Source organism: Mus caroli, chromosome 17, assembly GCF_900094665.2.
Source record: "Mus caroli chromosome 17, CAROLI_EIJ_v1.1, whole genome shotgun sequence".
NCBI lineage: Eukaryota > Metazoa > Chordata > Mammalia > Rodentia > Muridae > Mus > Mus caroli.
In genome coordinates this window covers 76,994,591-77,017,776 of record NC_034586.1, presented here as the reverse complement: position 1 = coordinate 77,017,776, position 23,186 = coordinate 76,994,591, and the positions used below count along the sequence as shown (strand labels likewise).

The 23,186-nt window shown below is 41.8% G+C and overlaps 1 protein-coding gene across 2 annotated transcripts; it reads left to right on the top strand.

Moving 5' to 3' along the window:
* The first annotated feature begins 18,124 nt into the window (after window positions 1-18,124).
* On the top strand, window positions 18,125-22,630 carry LOC110284027 (eukaryotic translation initiation factor 5). Of its 2 annotated transcripts, none has more exons than XM_021149588.2 (2): window positions 18,125-18,328; window positions 19,191-22,630. In XM_021149588.2, the coding sequence occupies exon 2, from the start codon at window positions 19,399-19,401 to the stop codon at window positions 20,659-20,661; it is 1,263 nt and encodes a 420-aa protein (XP_021005247.1). In that variant the 5' UTR covers window positions 18,125-18,328; window positions 19,191-19,398; the 3' UTR covers window positions 20,662-22,630. The 2 variants fall into 2 exon arrangements, with proteins under 2 accessions (XP_021005247.1, XP_021005248.1); XM_021149589.2 differs by lacking the exon at window positions 18,125-18,328 and adding an exon at window positions 18,444-18,936.
* The last annotated feature ends 556 nt before the right edge of the window (window positions 22,631-23,186 follow it).

Sequence of the window (23,186 nt, the reverse complement as noted above, 5' to 3'; positions counted from 1 at the left end):
ATATTATTAAAAACATTGTGTAGTATGTCTCACATGGGTAGAAGACCCACCCCTTTTCTATGAGCAGCGTATCACTCAGGTCCTTCAACATAGCATCATATAAACAAGGAAAGTAGCTGACTATGACAGCAATTTCCATGACCGTCTCAAGCACTCGTCTCAAGAACTCAATAGCAATTGAAAAATCTCAGAGATGCCTCTAAGCCCCCCGTCACCCCATCTGAAAAATGGAATTACTTTAGGATTGGTCTTGGCAAAATTAAGTCACAATTCTCTGTTCTATAATTCTCCCATTTAACAATCTTTTATTTTTCCTCTTGAATGTACAAGATCAAAATAAAGCTGGGGAGAGCAAGCTTGGGACTTCTGTGCCTACCCTCCTCCCTTTATGATGGAGGCATATCCTTTGAGTATACATTTAGCCAGTATATTTTCTCCTGATTTCTCTTTTCTTCCTTCTTTCTATCACTGCATGTACCTTCTTCATTTTGGATTCTATCTTTGTTCTCAAGAGAGCGATCATAAGAAACTAGACTTACTGTAGTTTGCCACTTTTGGTTTTTTGTTGTTGTTGGTTTTTTTTTTTTTTTTTTTTTTTTTTTTTTTTTTTTTTTTTTTTTTTTTTTTTTTTTTTTTTTGCATGCACTTAATGATGTCTATTTACCATGTGATAAATACAATTCAAGATAATTTAGTATACCTCTTTAAATTCAAAGAAGTTATCCTTCCTATTTTCTTCTTATTTAGAGGAAGACAATCAAAATAACTATTAAAGCTCACTCGGGTCTTCTTTGCCAAATTCTAGGTATTAATTCAAACACAAGGGAAACTTTGAATGTAATGCTATTAAGAACATGTACAAGTATATTGATGGCTAAAGGACCAGCCTATTCTAGTTGATCAGGTGATACAGAGTAGGGAAGTTTTGTGGTTTGAGTAGGTTCCAACAGCCCCTAGTTATTCAAAGCTTTATTTCCTTATCACTGAGAAGGACACATGATAATCTTACATCATAGGATGGCATGGCTATGGAATGAGATAATGTACACAAACATTTATCACAGACTGTATTAGTCAGGGTTCTCGAGAGTCACATAACTTATGGGTAGTCTCTGTATAGTAAAGGAATTTGTTCATGACTTACAGTCTGCAGTCCAACTCCCAACAATGGTCAGCAGCAGCTGTGAATAGAAGTCCAAGGATCTAGCAGTTTCTCAGTCCCACAAGGCATGCCGGGAGGGGGGAGAGAGAGAGAGAGAGAGAGAGAGAGAGAGAGAGAGAGAGAGAGNAGAGAGAGAGAGAGAGAGAGAGAGAGAGAGAGAGAGAGAGAGAGAGAATCTTCCTTCTTCCAACATCCTTATGTAGGTCTCCAGAAGGTGTAGCCCAGATTAAAGGTGTATACCACTATGCCTTTAATCCCAGATGACCTTGAACTCAGAGGTCTCCCTCTCTAAATCTTCTGAAATTCATAGCCACTATGCTTCAAAGACCTTCATGCCAAGATCCAGGTCAGAAACTTGTATCTCCCAGGCTCCAGATTAGGATCATGGGTAAGCCTTCCAATTCTGGATTGTAGTGCATTTCAGATAGTCAAGTTGACAACCAGGAATAGCCACTATACAGACCTTAGACATAAAAGGTATGAAAAGAAGCTGGGTTTGAGTTCAGATTTATTCTGTTTGTGTTTCAGAGTAACCATTTTCTCCTCCCCCCACACACCCCCCATGGGCTTGTGTTTCCTGTGTTATTAATTAGAATCTCTCCTAGTTCTCCAGTGGGGAAAATGGCCTGACTCACGATAGGCGTCACCACACTTACTGATGGTAATGACACACTGACCTCAATGGTAGCTCTTGTCCCTGGACTAAAACCATCGCCAAAGCCACTGGTTTATTAGTTTTCTGCAGCCAATGGCATCTTGACTGTGCACCTCCCTGCCTTACTGACATTGCTCTCCACATAGCATTTATGAGCTTGCACTTTCTAGCTCTCCAGTACCTACACTTAGGCTCGTCTGCATGTGTCCAGTTGAATTGGATAAACTATAGGGTGATAACGGAAGAAAGAGTGGGTTGGTAGAGCAGCCAAGGGCACTGGAAGAAGGGCTTGTGATTCACACATGAAAATCAATGGAAGTGAAGGAATGAAAGAAAGCAGAATAAATGGAAACAGTTATATACACATCCCTGTGCTGGATCAGGTCTGGAGAACTCCCCCAATCCCAAGGAGGAGTGTGTGCATTGATAATGTGCATGGAATCAAGTCACGTTTGAAATTCTTATCCACTCATGCAACAAGTATTTATTGAGGACACAAAATACAACAGCTACTCTGAGATGCTATAACAATACTAAGCCAAATCAACTAACATCTCTTACCAGTGGAGACTCAAAGTGTATTGACCACCAGCATTTGGCCATTTTAGCTTTTCTATTAAACATATGAGTCTAAAAATACAAAGTTCCTCATGTCTAATAAGAGCAAAAGGATTTCCACTTCCTCTTTTTCTGAATTCTTTGAAGCAGGCTCTTAAAGTGCCTATACTTACACATAAAAGCACACTACAAACCCTAGAAATAATTGGGATTAAAAGCTTTCATAAACTAGCAGGTCCACGAAGCCAATACCATGAAAACAAGAAGATATGTTGATAATGTGAATACAGGGAGTCTAAGAGCTAAGCCACTGGAAACTGTTTCCAGACACTTAACATCTGTGCTAGAATTATTAGTGCTAAGGAAACTAAAGCTGCCACTTTTTCCCAGTTAAGTCAGCTAAACTGGTGAACATTGAGAAGCAAGTGTGGGCAGCCATTCAGACTGAATTCAGGGGAACTTTAAGGTCTTGGGATGATGATGCAAATGATACACATAGATACACAGATACATACAGACACAGACATACACATACAGTGTGTGTGAGTGTATATGTATATATATATACACATATATATAAATATACATACATACATACACACACACACATACACACACACACACACACACACACACACATATATATATATATATATATATATACATATATATATACATATTTCTCCACAGATTTGTGGTCAGAAATATAGGTTGTTAATTCTGAACACCCACAGATTTTATTCATAAAATAATACTCAAACACTGGACAATCAAAGGCCATCACAGCAAAAGAATGGTATCTCCTATGTGGTGCCACACAAGATATCAAATGAGATCAGAGAGTTTGCTTCAATCATATAGCCTGAAATTGCCTAGCAATGTGTGATTTCTCCTTTGGTCACAGCATCCATGGGTGGCTGCACTACCTCTCATAGCAGCATTCAACTTCCATTACAGTGAGGAGGGTCAAAGTTTCACACTTCCTTGAGGGGTGGTTTCACTGATCTTCCCTTCTGCCAAGCTGTAAGTGACACAAAAGAAGTCATTTTTTTGTCTTATCACTGAGTCACCAGCACTCTAGCACATAGTGGGACTTCAACAAATATCCGTTCAGTGAATGAACTTTCAGCACTCAAGACTACAGAGTTGGTTATTTTCCAAACAAAACACCATAGTGGGCAGAGTAAGTAGGAACAAATGATGAGGAATTTGGAAATGAGGTTATCTGAGTTACTCAAATTCCAAGAAGAGGCATGCATATAAATTCATGGAATCAGATACAGCTATCAGCTATAACAGCTGCCAGGGGACACTACTACCACCACCAGCAGCAACATTAGTATTCAGGGCTATTTCTATGTTTGGTGCCTTCTATGTATTATTCCTTATCTCTGAGAACTATTTCAGGCGAATCTTATAACCCCAGGGTTATAGCTGTAGAGATAAAGCAGCTATATGAGAAACCCAGTTCAATTCTGCTCCAAGCACACTCCCTCCCCTCCCCAAGATGGGCTCGGCAATCCCATTTTCTCTCCAGCAAGAACTCTCCTCCAAAGGCAGATTTAAAATTCATGACATCTCAGCTGACTCTCCATATGATGTGGCCTAACCCCCACTGGGGCTCATTGCATGGATTCATCTTGTGCTCCCCCCTCTCATTTGTGTGTGTGTTTACATATTTTGGCTGTGATGTTTTAGCTTCTAAAAGACTCTGACAGCCCCAGGGTATCCTAGGAAAACAGTAGATGTAGTTTAAAAATGGAAAAGGGTTGAATTGTTTCCCTTTTTAGCCTTCAGTATAAAGCCAGGATAAGAATATCATTCTTTTCTCACTGGAAAACCATGGAATGAGAAAAGAGGAACTTATGTTGTTAAACGATCACTACAAAAACACAAGTCTCCGTTTTCTTTTCCTTGGTGGGGAGATCAATGGTTCAAGAAAAAAATGACGTGCACTGCCAGCCATACCTAGGCTGCACTTACTCATCTCCACACGTGACTACCTGCATAATGGAAACCCCACAAGTGGCTTACCAAGTCTAATTAGCTTAGGATTATTAGATGTGTATTTAATCTTACTAGGTTTTTAATACATATTTAATACTCACATATTCTAAAGATAAATGAGAATCCAGTTTTTGGATTGTAGTGAAGACTAAAGGGACGTGGCTAGTAACTACCAGAATTGAGTGGCATTGTGCAAAAGTATGCGGTGCTCCATAGTCCATTCCAGTACATGACAGCAGAAACATATTCAGGCCTGAAAAGTACCACCAGGATATGTCTGCAGAGACCAGAATTGCATCCAGTGTAATTTGACTTCATTGCCATCAACCATTAGGTTGTAAAAAAAAAAAAGTAATGATTTTTTTCATTTGTTAAAAATAATTGATTTTTGTATTATGTGCATAGGTTAAGGATGTCAGATCCCTTGGGCTGGAGTTACAGACAGTTGTGTGTTGCCATGTGGTTCTGGGAATTGAACCCAGGTCCTCTGGAAAAGTAACCATGGCTCTTAACCTCTGAGCCATCTCTCCAGCATTGTATTTGATATTAAATGCAAAAAAAAAAATGTCAGGTGGATGTTGAAGGTAGAAAAATCAGAAATTGCTGGACTCTGTGAATGTAGCACAGAGAGACTTTGATCTCCCTTATTAAAAAGAATTTCATTTTCTCTTCATTGAATCTTAGCATGTTCCCAGCATATATAAAAATGCCTAGTGGCACAGCTTCCATTTTCCATCCATAATATAGCCCTTGGCCAAAATAGTGATCGATGTAATATGTATCATGTGAAGAAAAGAATCATCTCTTAGGCAACATTTCAACCGAAGAGTATCCTCTACCTGGAAGAAATGCAACTCATAAAATTTCAAGATTTTAATCCCAAGTCTGTATGCAAATGATGGACTGGAAGGGAATGTGGGAGGTTTTTTGTAAGTTACTAAAACCGACCTGTCCTTTTCCACAAGATGCCCTGAAGGTTTTGTTCAGCCGTTCACTGATACCTTAAAAATAAGGCAGGGCTTAATGCAATGAACAAAATTAATCCAGTTTCCCAAGGCTACCCTACCGCACACTTGACTTTCCAATTTAATTCCAAAAGGCTTATTAGTGAATTTGGCTCTGGTAATATTGGAGATCCTGGAAGATGTCGCAGAATCAGTGAATAGATCACCTCATCATTCCTATGGACACAATATTTTTTTTCCTGTTCTAAATGGCCTTAGATCTTAAGACTAGACACACTGTTTGAAAGGAGTCCCAAATGAATTAACCTTCTTGCTTTCATAGACTAGAAGAAGCAATCCCTGACGTGACAACAGAATTTAATTAAAACTGAAGCGTAGATGAGCTGGAAATGAAGGCAGAGGAGGTGCCATTAAACCCAGTGTGGTCTTTCTTTCATTGCCCTCTAGCCCCAAGCACACAGAGCAGGCATCTTGTGCAGAGGGGATGTCATTGCCCTGTTAGGATAAAAATAATCACACTGATAATAATACCATGACCAGTATTAGAATGATTAAAAGCATTAATTATATTGAACTCTATTGCAGATGGTATCAGAGTAATGACTACTTAGCTGAATCCCATCGCAATGGCTAGTTTTAATTATTAATAACAATCATAGTGCTATTGAAACTGTTCCCTTTATTGTAATGCCCACATTCCCTCAGTGGCGGGGATTAAGGAGATGCACATTTTAAAGCTTGAGACAGACTTCTCAAGAGATTGGCTGACCTCTTTTGTGCCCATAGGTGGAGCTCAGTATTAGTTCCCTTCTCGCTGAGACCAGATTGTTGAAATGGCTTTCTTCATTTTTACATGAACCCTTCTGCCTTTCAAGGACACAGTTATCCCCTGACAATACTCAAACAGTTTACCATTTCTAACAACTTGAGAAAACATAGCCAACTCTCTTGGCTAATTCAACTTTTTCTTGATGTTCAATGCCCATCCCATCACTTAAAGGTACAGACACAGGCTTCCATTCTTACATATCATGCCCTGGTGAGAGACACAGGAGAACTAAAACATCACAACACCATATCTCACTAAAAAGCTGTATTTTCCTGCTCAAACTAGCTAACACAGACTGTGACATGAATGTCTAAAGTCAGTCAGAGTTTATACAATATGCTAACACATCAGCTCCTCCCTCAAGGACTGGTTTACCAGATAGATTAGGTAGCTCTGTATTGCAGGAACACCAAGCAGTCTTTACACTGAAAACCCTAATTTAGCTTTCTCGTGTCTAAAACTATGTTGTGCTGTGTATTTGAAGCAGCAGGGCAGACAGGTTTGGAGTTTATATTTTAAATCTCATTTGAAAATGTCAAATTGGACTATTTTACCATCTTGGCTTCCAGTGTATTTGATTTGAAACTACCATACTAGATTTTCCTTTCTGTTTTTCTTTTGCTCACTCACAGATGTTCCCCAGCTTCTCTCTTATTTTTGTCTACCTGCCCTTATTATTGTCAATGCTTGCCATACTATTACCCAGAGGAAGTCTCTGGATTGAAATTTTTATTCCAGGGAAAAATCCACAGATACCCCTTAAATATTATTTCTGCCACAATCTCTTACCCTTGTCTTTTCTTTCCTTCAACACTTTAAATTTTCATTTTATTTTTTAAAGCAAGATCTTACCATGGGGGGCCTGGACCACACATAAATCTGGTTGCTTCTGCCTCAGCCTCCTGAGTGCAGGGACAAGAGACATGTGCCATCATACCACCCCATCCTGACCATTTTAATAATAAGTTCTTTGAGGTCCATGTTTATTAGCTCCATTATCTGGATCCTATATGGGTCCAGTTGTTTTGTCCCTTGATTTACCGGTTTCTTGTGACAAATTTATTTCTACACAGTTGTGTGGAAAGCAAAGACAAAAATATAAGACTCTTTAGCTAGACATATTCTTGCTAGAAGAATTCTAAATTTACTTCTAGAGAAAGGCTGTGGGTGGCTTTCATAGTAACTTCAACTCAATCAAGGTTTGACATGAAACAAAATCTATTGCCAATCATTGGACCATAGCTTCAGGCCTACAATTCCAGGACTCAGAGTGCAGAGGCAGGAGGATCATAAGTTCAAGGGCAGCTTAGAATACAGAATGAGTTCAAAATGTTACATAGTGACATAGTAAGATCCCATAAAAATAAATCAAGGCACAGTTGAAGGGGCTACATATTTATCTCAGTGGTAGAACCCTTGCCTAATATGTACACGGTCCTGGGTCTGATATCCAGCACTAAAAAAGAATTTCTCATTTACTATCATTCCTAAAAAGTACAATCTTAAGGCCTCATGAGGTGCAAAAGCAGGAGTCTGGTAGAACCTCCCTTCTAGGTGAATCTATACCTCAGATATTTTCCTCACTGGTCTGTGAATTTCAATCTCTGATTATCTTCTGGGCTTTTAGGTTTCCCCCTGCAGAAATGGGAAAGCTGTAGGGGCAACCCCAGGGGCCATCCAGCCCCACCCGTTTGGGTTTCCTTCTTCTTTCAGATCTCTAGTCACTGACTTACTAATTACTTGAGCCCCAGAAGAGATGCTGTTCATATTTGAAAACTTTTACATTATTCCTGTGGGAAGATTGGTCTTCATTGTCTAGTTTCCCATCATCAGAAGTGGCTCTCCCAGTGTCTGAAATCTAAGCATCAGAGAGCTGTGGTGACTGAAAGCTTTTTCTCTCCTTAGAGTCCAAACACCAGCAAAGACCACATCCATGAATTGCATTTATTTACATTTTAAGTAAATGGCTATGCTTATTCTATCCTGGATGGTGAGGGTGAGGCAGAGAATACAAAAGGGAAATCTGGAAAAATCTACATGCCTCTAGATATCTCCATTAGGGTTAAGCTGCTAGGAAGAGTCTCACAGACCCTCTTAGATATACAGACAACAGAGATAAAGCAGGATGAATATTAATCTCCATGGATTGTTTTCTGATATGGAGCATTTTAGATACTGCTGAGGGTGTCTCACTGGAAAGATCAGAGTAAGGACACAGCCCATCCATCTGTGGACGCCAATGGCAAGGTCGAGCAAAGGTCGAGCATCATCTGCACTGTTGGCCCTGAGCATGAAAACTCTGCTCAACCTCAACGAGCTGCTCTGAAGTCTTTTCCCAGGAAGCACTGACTGCTAATTGTAAAGCGGTTCTGTCAGCACTTCATAAAGTGTATGCTCTCTGCCAAGATTAGGCATAGCCATTTATTTAATTAAACATTCATCCATAAACATCATTAATGTGCAAAGCGTTCATCTAGGTGTATATAAAGTAATAATAATAATAATAATAATAATAATGTTATTGCTACCTTTGAATCATCTGATACCAGCTCTATTACTGTGGCTTTGAAGATTTCTGTTGTTCACTTCTTTCTTGTAAGTCATCAGAAAGCAGACAAGGTATAAATAATTAATAAACCTGTGGAAAAAAAATGTCTATCTCTGTTCTTGGGTGTTTATGATCCATAACTAATTCACTGGGAAGTTAATTATGGTGGGCTGTCCTTGAGCAGAAGGTCACTGAGGCACCTCACAGCATGTAAGGATGCTCTTTGGAGATGACTCTGTGAGATTCTTGCTCCCAAATAAATCCATGTCTTTATTTTCTTAATGGAATACAAATTCTCTCCATTTATTTACTTGCCCCTCAACACACAGCCCCAGGCTTTCATATGATGCACCTAACGCTAATCTTCTTCAGGAGTCCAGTAATTATGACAGTGATGAGCTCTGTGACCACTTCTGGTCATTGAGATGTGAGAATAAGTACTCTAAGAAGTTTCTACAACAAAACAAACAAACAAACATAGAAAAAGTCTTCTTCTCTACTTCCTTTGTATATTTTTTGTTCTTTCACATATAGACCTGTTACATCTTCCTTCCCATAAGGCTGAAGGTGAAGCCAACACAGAAAATGCAAAGAATATGACAATCTAAGAACGTCTTTGACCCAGTGAAAGTGGAGTGTCTGTACTCACCCCGTCCACTGCAAAAATGCTTCTCTCAAGGTTGGGAGTAGCTTTTGCCCACGGGTATAAATATAGACATTTAAAAGTCAAATACTTTAAAGGTGCCAATGTTATTGTATACCATAGATGTGCTATAATTTAATTATTTAACCATTTACAGATTAGGACTAGAGCTATTTTCAACCATGCGTTCTCTCATACAACTCACAGTGAGCATATATACATAGAAATTTAGAATTCATGTGCAAGCACTATGCTAGAGTAAGTTAAATGACATGGAATTACTGGTCTAAACTACACCTTCAAACATACAGTTATAGAAACAAAAGCCAAGAAGAATGTGTGTCTTAGTTGGGTTTTTCTGCTGAGAATAGATACCATGGCCAAAGCAACTCTTATAAATGGCAACATCTAGTTGGGGTGGTTTACAGGTTCAGAGGTTCGGTTCATTATCATCAAGGCAGTGTCCAGACCAACTTGGGGCTGGAGGAGCTGAGAGTTCCACCTCTTGTGCCAAAGGTAGCTACGAAAAGTCTGGCTTCCAGGCAGCTAGGAAGAGAATCTCAAAACCCACACTCACAGTGACACACTTACTCCAATAAGGCCACACCTACTCAAACAAGGTCACACCTCCAAATAGTGCCTCTCCCTGGGCCAAGCATATTCAAACCACCACAGTGTGTAACCTGTAACTGTGTTAATTTGGATATGCAAAAATTAATGTGGGGAGTTTGAGGGTGAATTATTCAAGGTTACAAAGATTTCTGTGGCAAAGCCAATATGGGAACCCAGGATTCATGAATCGTATCTTGGTATACTAGAGAAAAATTATGCAGAATGCCAAATTACACTGCTTCAACGTTCTTAGGTTTTAAATGAAGCTCTTCTTGACTTACCGATAAAATGTCTTGACTTCCATGGAAGCTGTCACTGCGTGACACAGTGAAGGAGAGTCAGAATAGAGTGAAAGATTTTACTGCAAAGAAAGAAAGAAAACGAGTTTCAGAAATCCACAGGCAGTAAAAGTGCCGAGAAAGACAGGTGTCGCGGTACTAAGTGGTGAATGGACTGGTCTCAGCTACTTCAGCCCTGTAGCTGAAGGACATGACACAGAAGGTGCTTACAAAAGCAAGCCAGAACAAGCTGCCCTGCCTTCAAGACAGGCCCACAGCCCTTGCAAACCTTGATTTCAGTCAGAGGCTTTGGTGAGAAAAATGATTCTTTCCACAGAGGCAATGGTGGAATCAATTCCCATGGGGTCATGATATGACTCAAGGCAGGGCTGAATACCATCTGGAAGGAGAGTCTGCCATTGAAAACCAAGGGAGTGACTTTTCTCCTCTCCTCTCATTCTTCTTCTACTCAGCATCATCCAGCTTATGGAAAAGCTCAGACTGGATATTTAATGAATGCCTCCTCCAAAAGGAAGAATTATTACATTTATGGCAGGGGTTTTGAGCTCAGTGTTCAGAAACATCGAGGCAAACTGGGGACTATGACAGAAGTGTGGAATCTCTCTCATTGGTACATATTGGATCCATAACAAATTTATATAATCAAGAATTCCATAGACATTGTGTCAATCTAGATACACAGATCATGAAAAATAAAGTGGGTGACAAGAACCCTCATAAACTGAAGACTGTTACCAGCACAAGAAGTACAAAAGCATCCATCCCAGGGAAGAGCTACTATGAAGACTCTTGGACTAGAGAAAGCACATACACCTCGAGTTCACAATATCCTTTGATGGATGCAAAACTGAATGTGGTTAAACATGTGATACAAGTCCAGTCCCTTCCGCAAGGACTTTGAACAGAAAATAATGTAATACTGTGTGCCTCAAGATCATTTGGAAGTTAGTGGTACAGTGACATCTGAAGTTTATGGACTAGAAATCAAAACCCTTGCATCTCCAGATTACAAAATGTGTATCATTTGAACTTAAATGTTTTCATTAAAAACCTTTTTAAAAATATGAGCTACCATGTGGCCTGAAATCAGGGAACAGTCACACATCAGGGGGCCTCCCTTTGACTTTCCACAGCCTCAGGGTGAGGGAAGGGCTGAACAGGTCACTGGAGGAGGGCATAAGGATGGCAGTGTTAACAAGCAAAATGAAATAGGCAGGTGGCTCAGGCAGGAACATTCAAAGGGAGGGGTGACAGGGATGAATTCAGGGAAGTAGGGATGGAAAAATATTTGTCACACAACCATGAGGACCCGAGTTCACATCCCCATTACCCATATAAAGAGGTGGTAGTCCAGTAATACTAAAATAGGAGGATCCCTGGGGGAGTAGCTGGACATCCAGATTCGCTGGATCAGTAATCTCTAGGTTCAGAGACAAGCTTTGTCTTAAAATAATGATGATGATGATGATTGATGATGATAATGACGATATCAACGATGACAATGACAACTATGACAACTACAATGATGCAGAGAGCAATTGCAGAAGATACCTGGCATCTGCCTCTGGCCTCAGCTCACACCTGAAGAGATGGACATGCACGCCTGCACACATGAGTACACACATTCACATGTATACATATACACAATTCATCAGAATGACCAGGATTTTTTTTTCTCATTTACTGACAATAAACTTGAAGCACGGTAACTCAGAGCTTCTGGTCAGTGGATGGATTGCATTCTGGATCCACCTATCTGCCATTTACTTCAGGGAGCCTGTATCCTTCCACCAGGACAATTAAGAGAAAAATATAAAGACAGGCCTTTTGCGTGTATAGATGGATCTCAGAGCTGTGGCTTCTTTTATCCTAACAGTGGTCATGGGAGGTACATCCCGACTAGGATATTAGCCACCCCATCAGTTACAATCTAAAAAGACCCAGGAAACTGGGGCAATCTGCTTGCTACACAGATTTCAAAACTAAATGTGATCACCTGAAGTCCCTTTATCCACCATTTAAAGAAGAAAAGTAGTCAAATTGAAGATAGCACTGGAAGACATTGGGTACCCACCCAATACAAACTCCACTTTCCTCCTAATCATCCGGGTGCAGGGAGAGTCACATTAAATGTAAATGGATTTGACTCAACAATAAAGAGATGCAAGCAATAGTGAAAGAATTTACTTTGTAGTGAGTTGACATTCTACCTTTACAGCTTTAAATATTGTTTCTTTGCTTACTATTTTTGACATCATGATTAATATGTCACAGAGAGGTTATTTTCTTGTATGTCTCCTTGCATGACAAATGCTTCTTATCTTTGGTCTCTAGGTGCATAATTTATAGAAAGTAACAAGTACATGGATACCGAACAATGTATTCTAAGATTTATTGTTTTTCTTTTTTGAGATTATAATACAGTTACATTTTCCCTTTCCTCCCTCTATACCCTCTCATATACCCCTCCTTACTTTCTTTCAGATTAATGGCCTCCTTTTTTATTCATTGTTATTATACACATATGTGAATAATGTGTTCTTAAATAGGCAGTGGGTCACTGAAATAGTAACAAAACTTGAAAAATTCCCAAAGCAGTCTGTCAGCTGTCCTGAGCCTCATACCGTTGTCATCCCCTACCCCCATCCCCACCCCCTTTCATTTTCTACCAACACCACCAACATCAAAATAACAGGAATTAACAATCACTGATCATTAATATGTCACAACATTAATGAACTCAATGACCCAATAAAAAGACACAGGCTAACAGAATGGATGTGAAAACAATTGAAACATGCCTTAACAACTAGAAAAAAAAGTTTTCTGAGCAAACAAACCCAAGAAACACACAGAAGCCATTTACTATCTAAAAAAAAATTCAACCAAAATTAATTAAAAGAGAAGGGGAAGGAAACTTCATACTCATCAAAGAAATAATCCACCAAGGTGGCCTCTTAAATCTAAACACCTATTCCCCAAATGCAATGGTACCCACATTCATAAAAGAAAATTTACTAACATTACTAACATTTAAATTGCACTTAAAACCCCATAGATTGTGGAGATTTTAACACCCTACTCCCGCCAATGAATAGGTGTCAAAACAAAAACTAAATAGAGAAATTATGAAACTAATCAACCGGATGAATCAAATCGATATAACAGATATTTACAGAACATTTCACCCTAACACAAAAGAATATATACCTTCTCAGCACCTCACAGAGCCTTCTCCAAAACTGACCATAAAATTGGTCACAAAGCAAGCATAAACAGATACAAGAAAATAGAAATAATTTCTTGTATCTTATCAAACCACCATGAATTAAAATTGAAATTCAACAAAAGAAATAATAAAAAGACTACAAATTCATGAAAACTGAACAACTCTCTACTTGGTGACTTCTGTGTTAGGGAAGAAATACACAAATTAAAGACTTTCTAGAATTCAATGAAAATGAAGGTCCAATATACCCAAACTTTTCAGACACGATGAAATCAGTGCTAAGAGGAAAGTTGATAGCACTATGTGCCTTCATAAGGGAATTAGGCAATTCTCATGCTAATGATTTAAAAGTACACCTGAAAGTTCTAGGGAAAAAAGAAGCAAACACACCCAAAAGGACTAGACATCAGGAAATAATCAAACACAGGGCTGAAATAAAGCAATTAGAAACAAAGAGAACAAAGCAAATAATCAACAAACCCAAGAGTTGGTTCCTTGAGAAAATCAACAAAGAACAGACAAATCCTACCCACCCCCAAAAAAAAATCCTAGGCCAAACTAACTAAAAGACAGAGAGAAAGAATCCAAATTAACAAAATCAGAAATCAAAAGGGAGACATAACTAGAGACAATGAGAAAATTCAAAGAATCATTTGCTGTCCTTTCAAACGCCTATACTCCACAAAATTGAAAATCTAAACAAAAGAAGATGATTTTCTATATAGATGTTTAACAAAGCTAAATCAAAATCAGGTAAACTATTTAAATAGTCCTATAACCTCTAAGGAAATAGAATCAATCATTAAAAATCTCCCAACCAGAAAAAGGCAAGGGATAGATGGTTTTAGCACAGAATTCTACCAGGCTTTCTTTTTCTTTTTTCTTTCTTTCTCTTTTCTTTTCTTTTCTTTCTTTCTTTCTTTCTTTCTTTCTTTCTTTCTTTCTTTCTTTCTTTCTTTTTTTTTTGAGACAGGGTTTCTCTGTATAGCCCTGGCTGTCCTGGCTGTCCTGGAACTCACTTTGTAGACCAGGTTGGCCTCGAACTCAGAAATCCGCCTGCCTCTGCCTCTCGAGTGCTGGGATTAAAGGCGTGCGCCACCACTCCTGGCTCTACCAGGCTTTCTAAGAAGAACTAATACTACCATTCTTTAAACTATTCCACAAAATAAAAACAGAAGGAACATTGCCAAACTCATTCTATTAGTCCATAGTCACCCTGATACCTAAACCACACAAAGACTCAACAATGAAATTTTATATCTATCTCCATTATAAACATTGATGCAAAAATACTCAATAAAATTCTCACAAGCCAATTCCAAGTACACATGCAAAGGTTGTCTTCTAGTCACTTGCCTTGAGGGACAATTGAAGGTCAACACTGATGTATCAGAAAATAAACCTTTTGCTTTTGCATCTATCTGTGTCTTGGTTCTCATTTGAGGGTGTCCTTTTATTTATTTGTTTGTTGGTTGGTTGGTTGGTTTTTGGTTTTTCAAGACAGGGTTTCTCTGTGTAGCTCTGGCTGTCCTGGAACTCACTCTGTAGACCAGTCTGTCCTCGAACACAGAAATCTGTCTGCCTCTGTCTCCCAAGTGCTGGGATTAAAGGCATGTGCCACCATTGCCCGGCTGAGGGTGTCTTGAAGTATGTAGCACTGACTGAAGTTTGGGTGGGGAAGGGTCTTACATTTGGGGTCTCATCTGGGATTCGAGGATACCCCCCTCCCTGAGCGACCACTGACTAAGCCAATCTGAGAAAAAAAAATGACTGAGCTCAGCAACAGCCAACTACTCCTGTTTGTGTTTGTCTGTCTTTGCTTTCACTTTTGGCTCTAGATGGAGCATGGTGTTGGCTGGGAAGCCTCTGGTCTGGTGAGATCAATTGTGGTGGGCAGACATGCCTTAATGCCGTGACCGTGGGGAGTCTGGAGGACACTTCAGCCCCCCACCCCTACCTCCCACCCCCAGCCCCCATGGACTTGGGAGGACTCCGCTCTTTTTGGAAATGGCAAAACACAGTTTTGGCGGGAGCTGACCGAGTCTTGCTATTACCTGGTTTCAGTGCCCATGGCAGGGGAGAACTGTCTGCATAACCTGGTTTCTGCACCTGTGGCAGGGGTGATTGTCTGTGTGTTGATTGTCTTTCTCTGTGTTTGTTGGTGTTGGGTATCTCTTTCTATGTTCTTAGGCTTGGACTGACAATATTTTTGGATATGGGACAGACTGAATCTAGTCAACCACTGGAGGGAAGTTAGGGAAAGAGGAGAAAACTTGTCAGTAGTTGTAAAGAAGGGCAAATTAGTTGCTCTCTGCTCCTCTGAATGGCCCACCTTTGGAGTAGGGTGGCCACCCACAGGGACCTTCAACTTGCAGGTGATCAAATCAGTAGAGGAAAGAATTGCCTGCTGCTCTATATATTTACCTGGAAGGATCTAGTAGGGGACCCCCTCTTGGATAAGGGACCCTTTGTCTCCAAGACTCTCGAAGGTCCTGGCCATGAAGGAGAAGAATCCCATAGAGACCAACAAGGCTGTAAAGAAGAATATCCTCCAGGACCCTTCCATAGTGGATCTATTACTGATGGAGCCTTATCCCCTACCATGGCCCTGGTTCTCATGGGCCTTCCTCAGGGATCTTCCTTGAGCCCTTGTCTAGCATCCTTTTACCAACCCTTCCTCCAGCCACAGCAAGGGGAGAGGGTGGGGAGGAACTCTCGGAACTAGGACCTTCCATGGTGACCTGGAGCAAAAGGGACGCTTCACCTGACTCTCTGAGCCTATAGGCCCATAGATGGGGATGGCAATCAGGATGTGCAATATTGGCCCTTCTTGTTGGCTGAATTGTACAACTGGAAGGCTCAACACCCCCGCCCCCTTTTCAGATAACTACAAGGGGATGATTACTCTCTTTGAGACTCTTTTATTTACTCATCAGCCCACCTGGGATGATAGCAACAATTCATGAGAATGCTCTTAATGACAGAAGAGTGAAAGAAGATAATGCAGGAAGTCAGAAAGAATGTCCCCTCAGATATGGGGGCACCATCAATTGACCAGGGTGTCATAGACACTGGGTTTCCCCTGACTTGACCTGACTGGGATGTCAACTCAACCAAAGGTAAGGATCACCTTAAGGTTTACTGCCAGGCTCTGTTGTCAGGACTCTTGGCAGCTGCCAATGGCCCACAAATTTGACCAAGGTACATGAGGGTAGACAGGGATCAGATGTATTGCCTGCTGCTTTACTAGAGAAGCTCATGGAGGCATCCAGCCAATAAACACCCTGTGACCCCAACAGCAAGAAGCACAAAGCTACGGTGACTATGGCTTTTATAGATCAGGCTATTAGAGACATCAGGAAAAAGCTGCAGAGGCTACAGTAGTCAGGGAAAGTAGAGAAGAGAGACTCCAACCAAAGAGAGACAGAAAACCCCTTGGAAAGGACCAGTGAACATATTGCAAAGACAAGGTCCACTGGGCCCTAGAATGCCCTAACAAACAGAAGCTGGGGGCTGGAAATCCCAGGCCTTGGGAAAAGTGTTCCCAAAGGGTGAAGGTGTTAGCCCAGGGGGAAGACAGCAACTAGGGAGAACAGAGTTCAGAACCCCTCCCTAAACCCAGGGTAACTCTTGAGAGTGGAGGGGAAACCCACTCAATTCTTGGTGGACACAGTGGCTCAAAACTCGGTCCTCCTTCAAGACCATGGTCCTGTTTCTCAGGAAAAATCTTGAGACTAAAGAGCCACTGGCACCAAAATGTATTCATGAACTACCTGAAGAACAGTGGACCTAGGGATGGGTGGGGTATCCCATTCATTTATGGTCATCCCAGACTGTCACTACTTTCTGATGGGGCAAGACTTATTTTCCAAGATGGCAGCCCCGATACACTTCCTGCCGGATGGGCCACAACTAACCGACCCCCTTTGAAAACCTGTATGGCACCCCACACCCTTGACCACAGCTCTTGACATCCCCCTGCCCCCAGTGACTTTTCAGGTTGCAAAGGATCTTATGGCTTGATTGCTAGCTTTCCAGATCAGCCACCAGGAATTGTGGAATTGTGGCCAAACTTAGTGCCCTGTATAATGCAGGTACCCCAGAGGTTCCACACAAGTACCATGTTAGACTAGCACCTGCACCTGATGCCAATTGGATAGCAGCCAGACACCCAAGCAACCCCCTCAAGTTCAAAATCATCCACCCTTCTGCAAGGCCAGAAGAAATCATGAGATGGCTATTGTGTATCTTCCTTCTGGTACTGAGCCTCAGCAACCCCCACAACCCTATCAAAGTGACTTGGCAAGTGCTCTCAGCCACTGGGGATGTAGCTTGGTTCACTACAGAGAAACACCCACCTTATACCTGGTGGCCCTGCATTGTTTTTGATCTCTGTAAGATAGCAGCTGACCTTGCCTCCTGGGATATCCCCACTCTAGAGAAAGAGGGAGAGGGATTACCCAAATGTGGGGCATGAGGGACTTTTGAATCTAAACCATGTACCAGAAGCGGCCTTAGAGGATGGGTCTTAGGGTGAAGACACCCAAAGTTGAGCAGTATCCTGCGAGAAATCCCCACAAATGTGCCCTCAAGATGGGAAAATCTGGAGAGCGAGAACATTCCAGAGGTCGCCAGGCTCGGCGCTGCTGGTGTGGACGCGGACGTCGCTGGGACAGTCCCTCCCGCTGCTCGGTGGCGGCACCTGCCCAGCCGCCCCTCCGCTCGCCGCCGGCCCCGCCGCTCCGGACCCGGTTTCCAGCGCCTCTTCCTCCCAGTCCCGGGCGAGCCGCGTTGGGTTTATGTCTTTATTTGACGAAAACGGTGAGTCGCGGGCGGCGGGCCATGGCGGCGGCAAGATGGCGGCGCGGCCGCGTGACCCGCCGCGCGTGTGGCGCAGTTTGGGGGGGCCGGGCCTTGCGGGAGCGCGCCCGCGCGCGCGCCGGGGCCGAGCTGACTCAGGCCCGGGGCGCGTTTGTGACTCAGGGAAGCCGCACCTCTGCCCCGCCGGCCGCCGGAAGGGGGAGGCCGGGCGACGGGCCGCGACTGTCGCGTAGCCATGGGGACGAGGGCGAAGGTCGGCCGTGCGCCGAGGGAGCGAGGGGAGGGAGCCCGGGCGCGGCTTCGGCCGCGGTCCTCGTGCTCCGACGGAGCCGATGGCTCCCGGCCTGGACGTGCCGCCCTGAAGCCCCCGGAGTCGCCGAAGCCACCCCTCGGCGGTTGGCAGGTCCCGCTCGACGTTTCCCGTTTTACCACGATGGCAGCCGGGGGAGGCGCCATTGGCGAAGTTGGTGGCCCCCGGGCCTGAAGTGAGGGAGAGAAAGGGCCCGGATCCCCTTTTCGGCAGTTACAACGCGGTCGCTCGGCCGGGGCAGCCCATGACTCGCCGGTGGCCTTTGATGTGACAAACTCCCGGCGGCTGAGGGAGCAGGGTTTGTGTTTCGTGTTGTCCTCCTCGTTTCGAGCGGTTTCCCTGCCAGTCACAACCCGTGTCAAAATGGTGGCCTCCTGGGTTCCTGGAGTTGTGCTTTGTTACCTGGGGATGTCAGCTGTTTTCTCACTAGGACTCGGGCTGTTAGAGCTCGGAGTGTTAGTTGTGTGAGGGACTCAGGGACGGGAAGTTTCCCGGGGAGGAGTGATGCTAAACCTGTAGGGTTGTTGTGTGTCTTCTCCTTTTCTCTTTCAGAGCTGTTGCGCAGCCATTGGTACCTGTATTGGGGAAACATAGCATACAAGCAAGAAGCTTACAGCCTCAGTGGCGAAAATTTTTTCATGTCAGAGACCGAGAACTCTTGCAGTCGTTTATGTCATCCCTTCTTCTCCAGACAGAAGATACCAAAAAGTTGCAATCAAAGATCTCTTCATCTTATTGATAAAGTCACTAATAAGCCAAAATGTCTGTCAACGTCAACCGCAGCGTGTCAGACCAGTTCTATCGCTACAAGATGCCCCGTTTGATTGCTAAGGTTGAGGGCAAAGGAAATGGAATCAAGACAGTTATAGTCAACATGGTTGACGTTGCAAAGGCCAAATATTTTGGTTGTGAGCTGGGAGCACAGACCCAGTTTGATGTTAAGAATGACCGTTACATTGTCAATGGATCTCATGAGGTGAATAAGCTGCAAGACATGTTGGATGGATTCATTAAAAAATTTGTTCTCTGTCCTGAGTGTGAGAATCCTGAAACAGATCTGCATGTCAATCCAAAGAAGCAAACAATAGGTAATTCTTGTAAAGCCTGTGGGTACCGAGGCATGCTTGACACACATCATAAACTCTGTACATTCATTCTCAAAAACCCACCTGAGAACAGTGACATTGGTACAGGAAAGAAAGAAAAGGAAAAGAAAAATAGAAAGGGCAAGGACAAGGAAAATGGCTCTGTATCTACCAGTGAGACACCACCACCTCCACCACCAAATGAAATTAGTCCTCCACATGCTGTGGAAGAAGAGGAAGATGATGATTGGGGGGAGGATACAATTGAGGAAGCTCAAAGGCGCAGAATGGATGAAATCAGTGACCATGCAAAAGGTCTGACACTTAGTGATGATTTGGAAAGAACTGTAGAAGAGCGTGTTAACATCCTGTTTGATTTTGTTAAGAAAAAGAAAGAAGAGGGCATTATTGATTCATCTGATAAAGAAATTGTGGCTGAGGCAGAAAGGCTGGATGTAAAAGCCATGGGTCCTCTTGTTTTGACAGAAGTTCTCTTTGATGAGAAGATAAGAGAGCAAATCAAGAAATACAGGCGCCATTTTCTAAGATTTTGTCATAACAACAAAAAGGCTCAGCAGTACCTTCTTCATGGTTTGGAATGTGTGGTAGCAATGCATCAAGCTCAGCTGATCTCCAAGATTCCACATATCCTGAAGGAGATGTATGATGCAGACCTTTTAGAAGAGGAGGTCATTATCAGCTGGTCAGAAAAGGCCTCTAAGAAATATGTCTCAAAAGAACTTGCCAAAGAGATTCGTGTCAAAGCAGAGCCATTTATTAAATGGTTGAAGGAAGCAGAGGAAGAATCTTCTGGTGGAGAGGAAGAAGACGAAGACGAAAATATTGAGGTGGTATATTCAAAAACTGCCAGTGTACCAAAAGTTGAAACTGTGAAGTCTGACAACAAGGATGATGACATTGATATTGACGCCATTTAAAAGGATGGATGCAACTTAGCTTAACAGTGTAATGCTGCAAATTTTTCTCCATTATCAGCCAGAAGTGCAACATGTATGTGCAAGAGCTAAAGTGGCTTAACATCATGCTACACTTGATACTAAAAAGCTATTACTGTGAGTGGTCTATAATTAAGCCCAATGAGACATCTAGGGAGTCCATGCATATCAGTGAGCAGTTGTAGTTTGCTTATTTATAGCATGTTTCTTTTGGAAAAACCTAGTGGTGGACACATTTGGATCACATTTATACAGTTATAAAAAAATAAAGATTTGATTTTGGTCATTCTTCAGACTTTGGGCTATGAATGGCTTATACTGAAGTAATTGGCTACTTCTAGGATGTTACACCATTTAATTTAGGCTCCTTGAGTTTGATAGGTGTTAGGAACTGAAAACTTGAAGAATGCAAACAAATATAATGAACTTACTCAGCCATTAAGAAATAAAATACTTTGAAAGTTGTATCTCCAGTCCCAGTCCATTCAGATTGGCAACTGACAATTCTTGTCATTCTAAGGAAATTTGATGATTAAATGACAGTGTGACATCCTCATAAGAAGTAAAAATGACCTGTGTGTCCTATGGTTTAAGAGCAAATTTTAAAACTTGGAAGTTGTGGTTTTCCAGTTTGTGTACACTCACCCCCAAATTGTAGTCTTTCAAGTCGTGTGCATTGCACGTTGGATAAGCCAGGGAAATTATTAACAAATAAGTATTTTGTGTGTATTTAGTGGTTGCTTTGTATTGAGAGAAAAGCTTTGAGGTGTGATTAAATCGTAAACTCTGATTCTATTTGGGAGAAACAGGAAAAAAGGTGCACTTAATCTCTAGCTAAAACAGCGTAATTTTTCAACTTTTACCCTTAAATTATAATTTCAAGATGTTTTGACATACTGTATCTTGTGTTTGTGTACTCCCCAATATTATGGTTTATTCTTTAATGCCTTTTAATTTGGATATAATAGCTTGTACTTTAGATTTTGNTTGCTATCTTGCCAAAATAAGTGTTACTGTTTTTCAAGCTTGACCCCCTTCCCCAATTGTCTTATTTAAAGAGAAAGTTAAACTCATACTTCTGAGTCAGAGCCTGTATTTTGGTGTAAGACTTGGGATATTTTTTACTTCACATTGAATATAGCTGGATACCTGAGAGACTGATGGCCACTGGGTGGGTGCGGCTAGGTAAGGCCTGACCAGCCCATTCAGAGCCTTGGACTTCAGACACAAAAGTGAGTTCTTACACACTTGCTGGTGTAAGCTCTATCTGGGGTCCTGACTATATTTGAAAACTTGTCTTCAATATTAAACAGCACATATTTCTTTCTTCAAAAGTGCATTCTGGGAGTTAAAAACCCATGTGGTTAATTTGTGTGTGGCGTGCTAGCTCATACATTATTTGAATTTTATTTGTATCATCCATCTCACAGATTATTAGACTTTAATAAACAATGTAAAAAATTGTGCATTAAAATCATACAAATATTTAGTAAAATTAGAACCTTAATAAGAGTTTGAGTGTGGAGCAGGAGCCATACACCTGGAATGGTCACAAGGGAATGTGCTGTGTCACACCAAAGAAGTGGTACTTGGAAAGTCACTTGTCTCCTGGGTTTCAGATTCTTTGTTGCATGGCCAGCCCATCTCCATTTGTCATCATTTTTTTTGAGATGAGTCTCAAGTACATCAGCACATTCAGCCTCAGGTTGGCAAGATTTTGTCTTAGAGCTGTTGCTTTAAAGGGAAAAGGTCAGGTCTTCGACACTTAGGAAGGTCTTGGGCTTCTGTTCATTCTGGTGCCAAACCAGTGGGATTCAAATTTCACACAATCTGAGTTTTATTCATGGAGGTTAACCTGATAGGAATAATCCTTCGTTGCTCTATTGAGGTGTCATAAAGTTTCCTGTTTCAAACAGCTACATTACTTGATTAAAACAATGTTAAAATTAAATTTCTGTCTGCTTTAAAAAAAAAAAAAAAAAAAAAAAGATGGGAAAATCTGGCTGAAGGCCCATTAGTGTGGGGGGCCAACCACTTTTTCTGTGTTACCTGGGGGTGTGAAACATTAGGAAGCACATACTGGAGACCATTCTGGGGGTAGTTAAGGATTCAATGGCCAAGGTGAGAGAAGGGCTAGCCAAGCGGAAGAGAGAAAGAGAACAGAATCAGGGTGGGTTTGAGTCTTGGTTTAACCCCTCCCCTTGGTTAACCACCCTCATATCCACCTTGTTAGAACCCCTAGTTGTTCTCCTGCTATTGTTGACCTTTGGACCCTACATATTGAACAAGCTTAGAGCCTTCATAAAAGAGACAATAGGAGCAGTACAACTGATGGTCCTGCACCAACAATATGAGACCCTGAGGACAGGACCTGAAGAATATGAGTTAGTTACCCAAGACCCCTGAGTGCAGTGCCAGGATTGGAGCTTGTACAAGAAAAAGGGGGAAAATGAGGGGTCCTAAAGGTTTTTTCCAATCCCACACCCTCTTTACAGCTTCCCCCTCCT

Bases quoted from the DNA above. Each gene is read 5' to 3' on its own strand.
- LOC110284027 (XM_021149588.2), top strand. From the start codon at position 19,399: ATGTCTGTCAACGTCAACCGCAGCGTGTCAGACCAGTTCTATCGCTAC.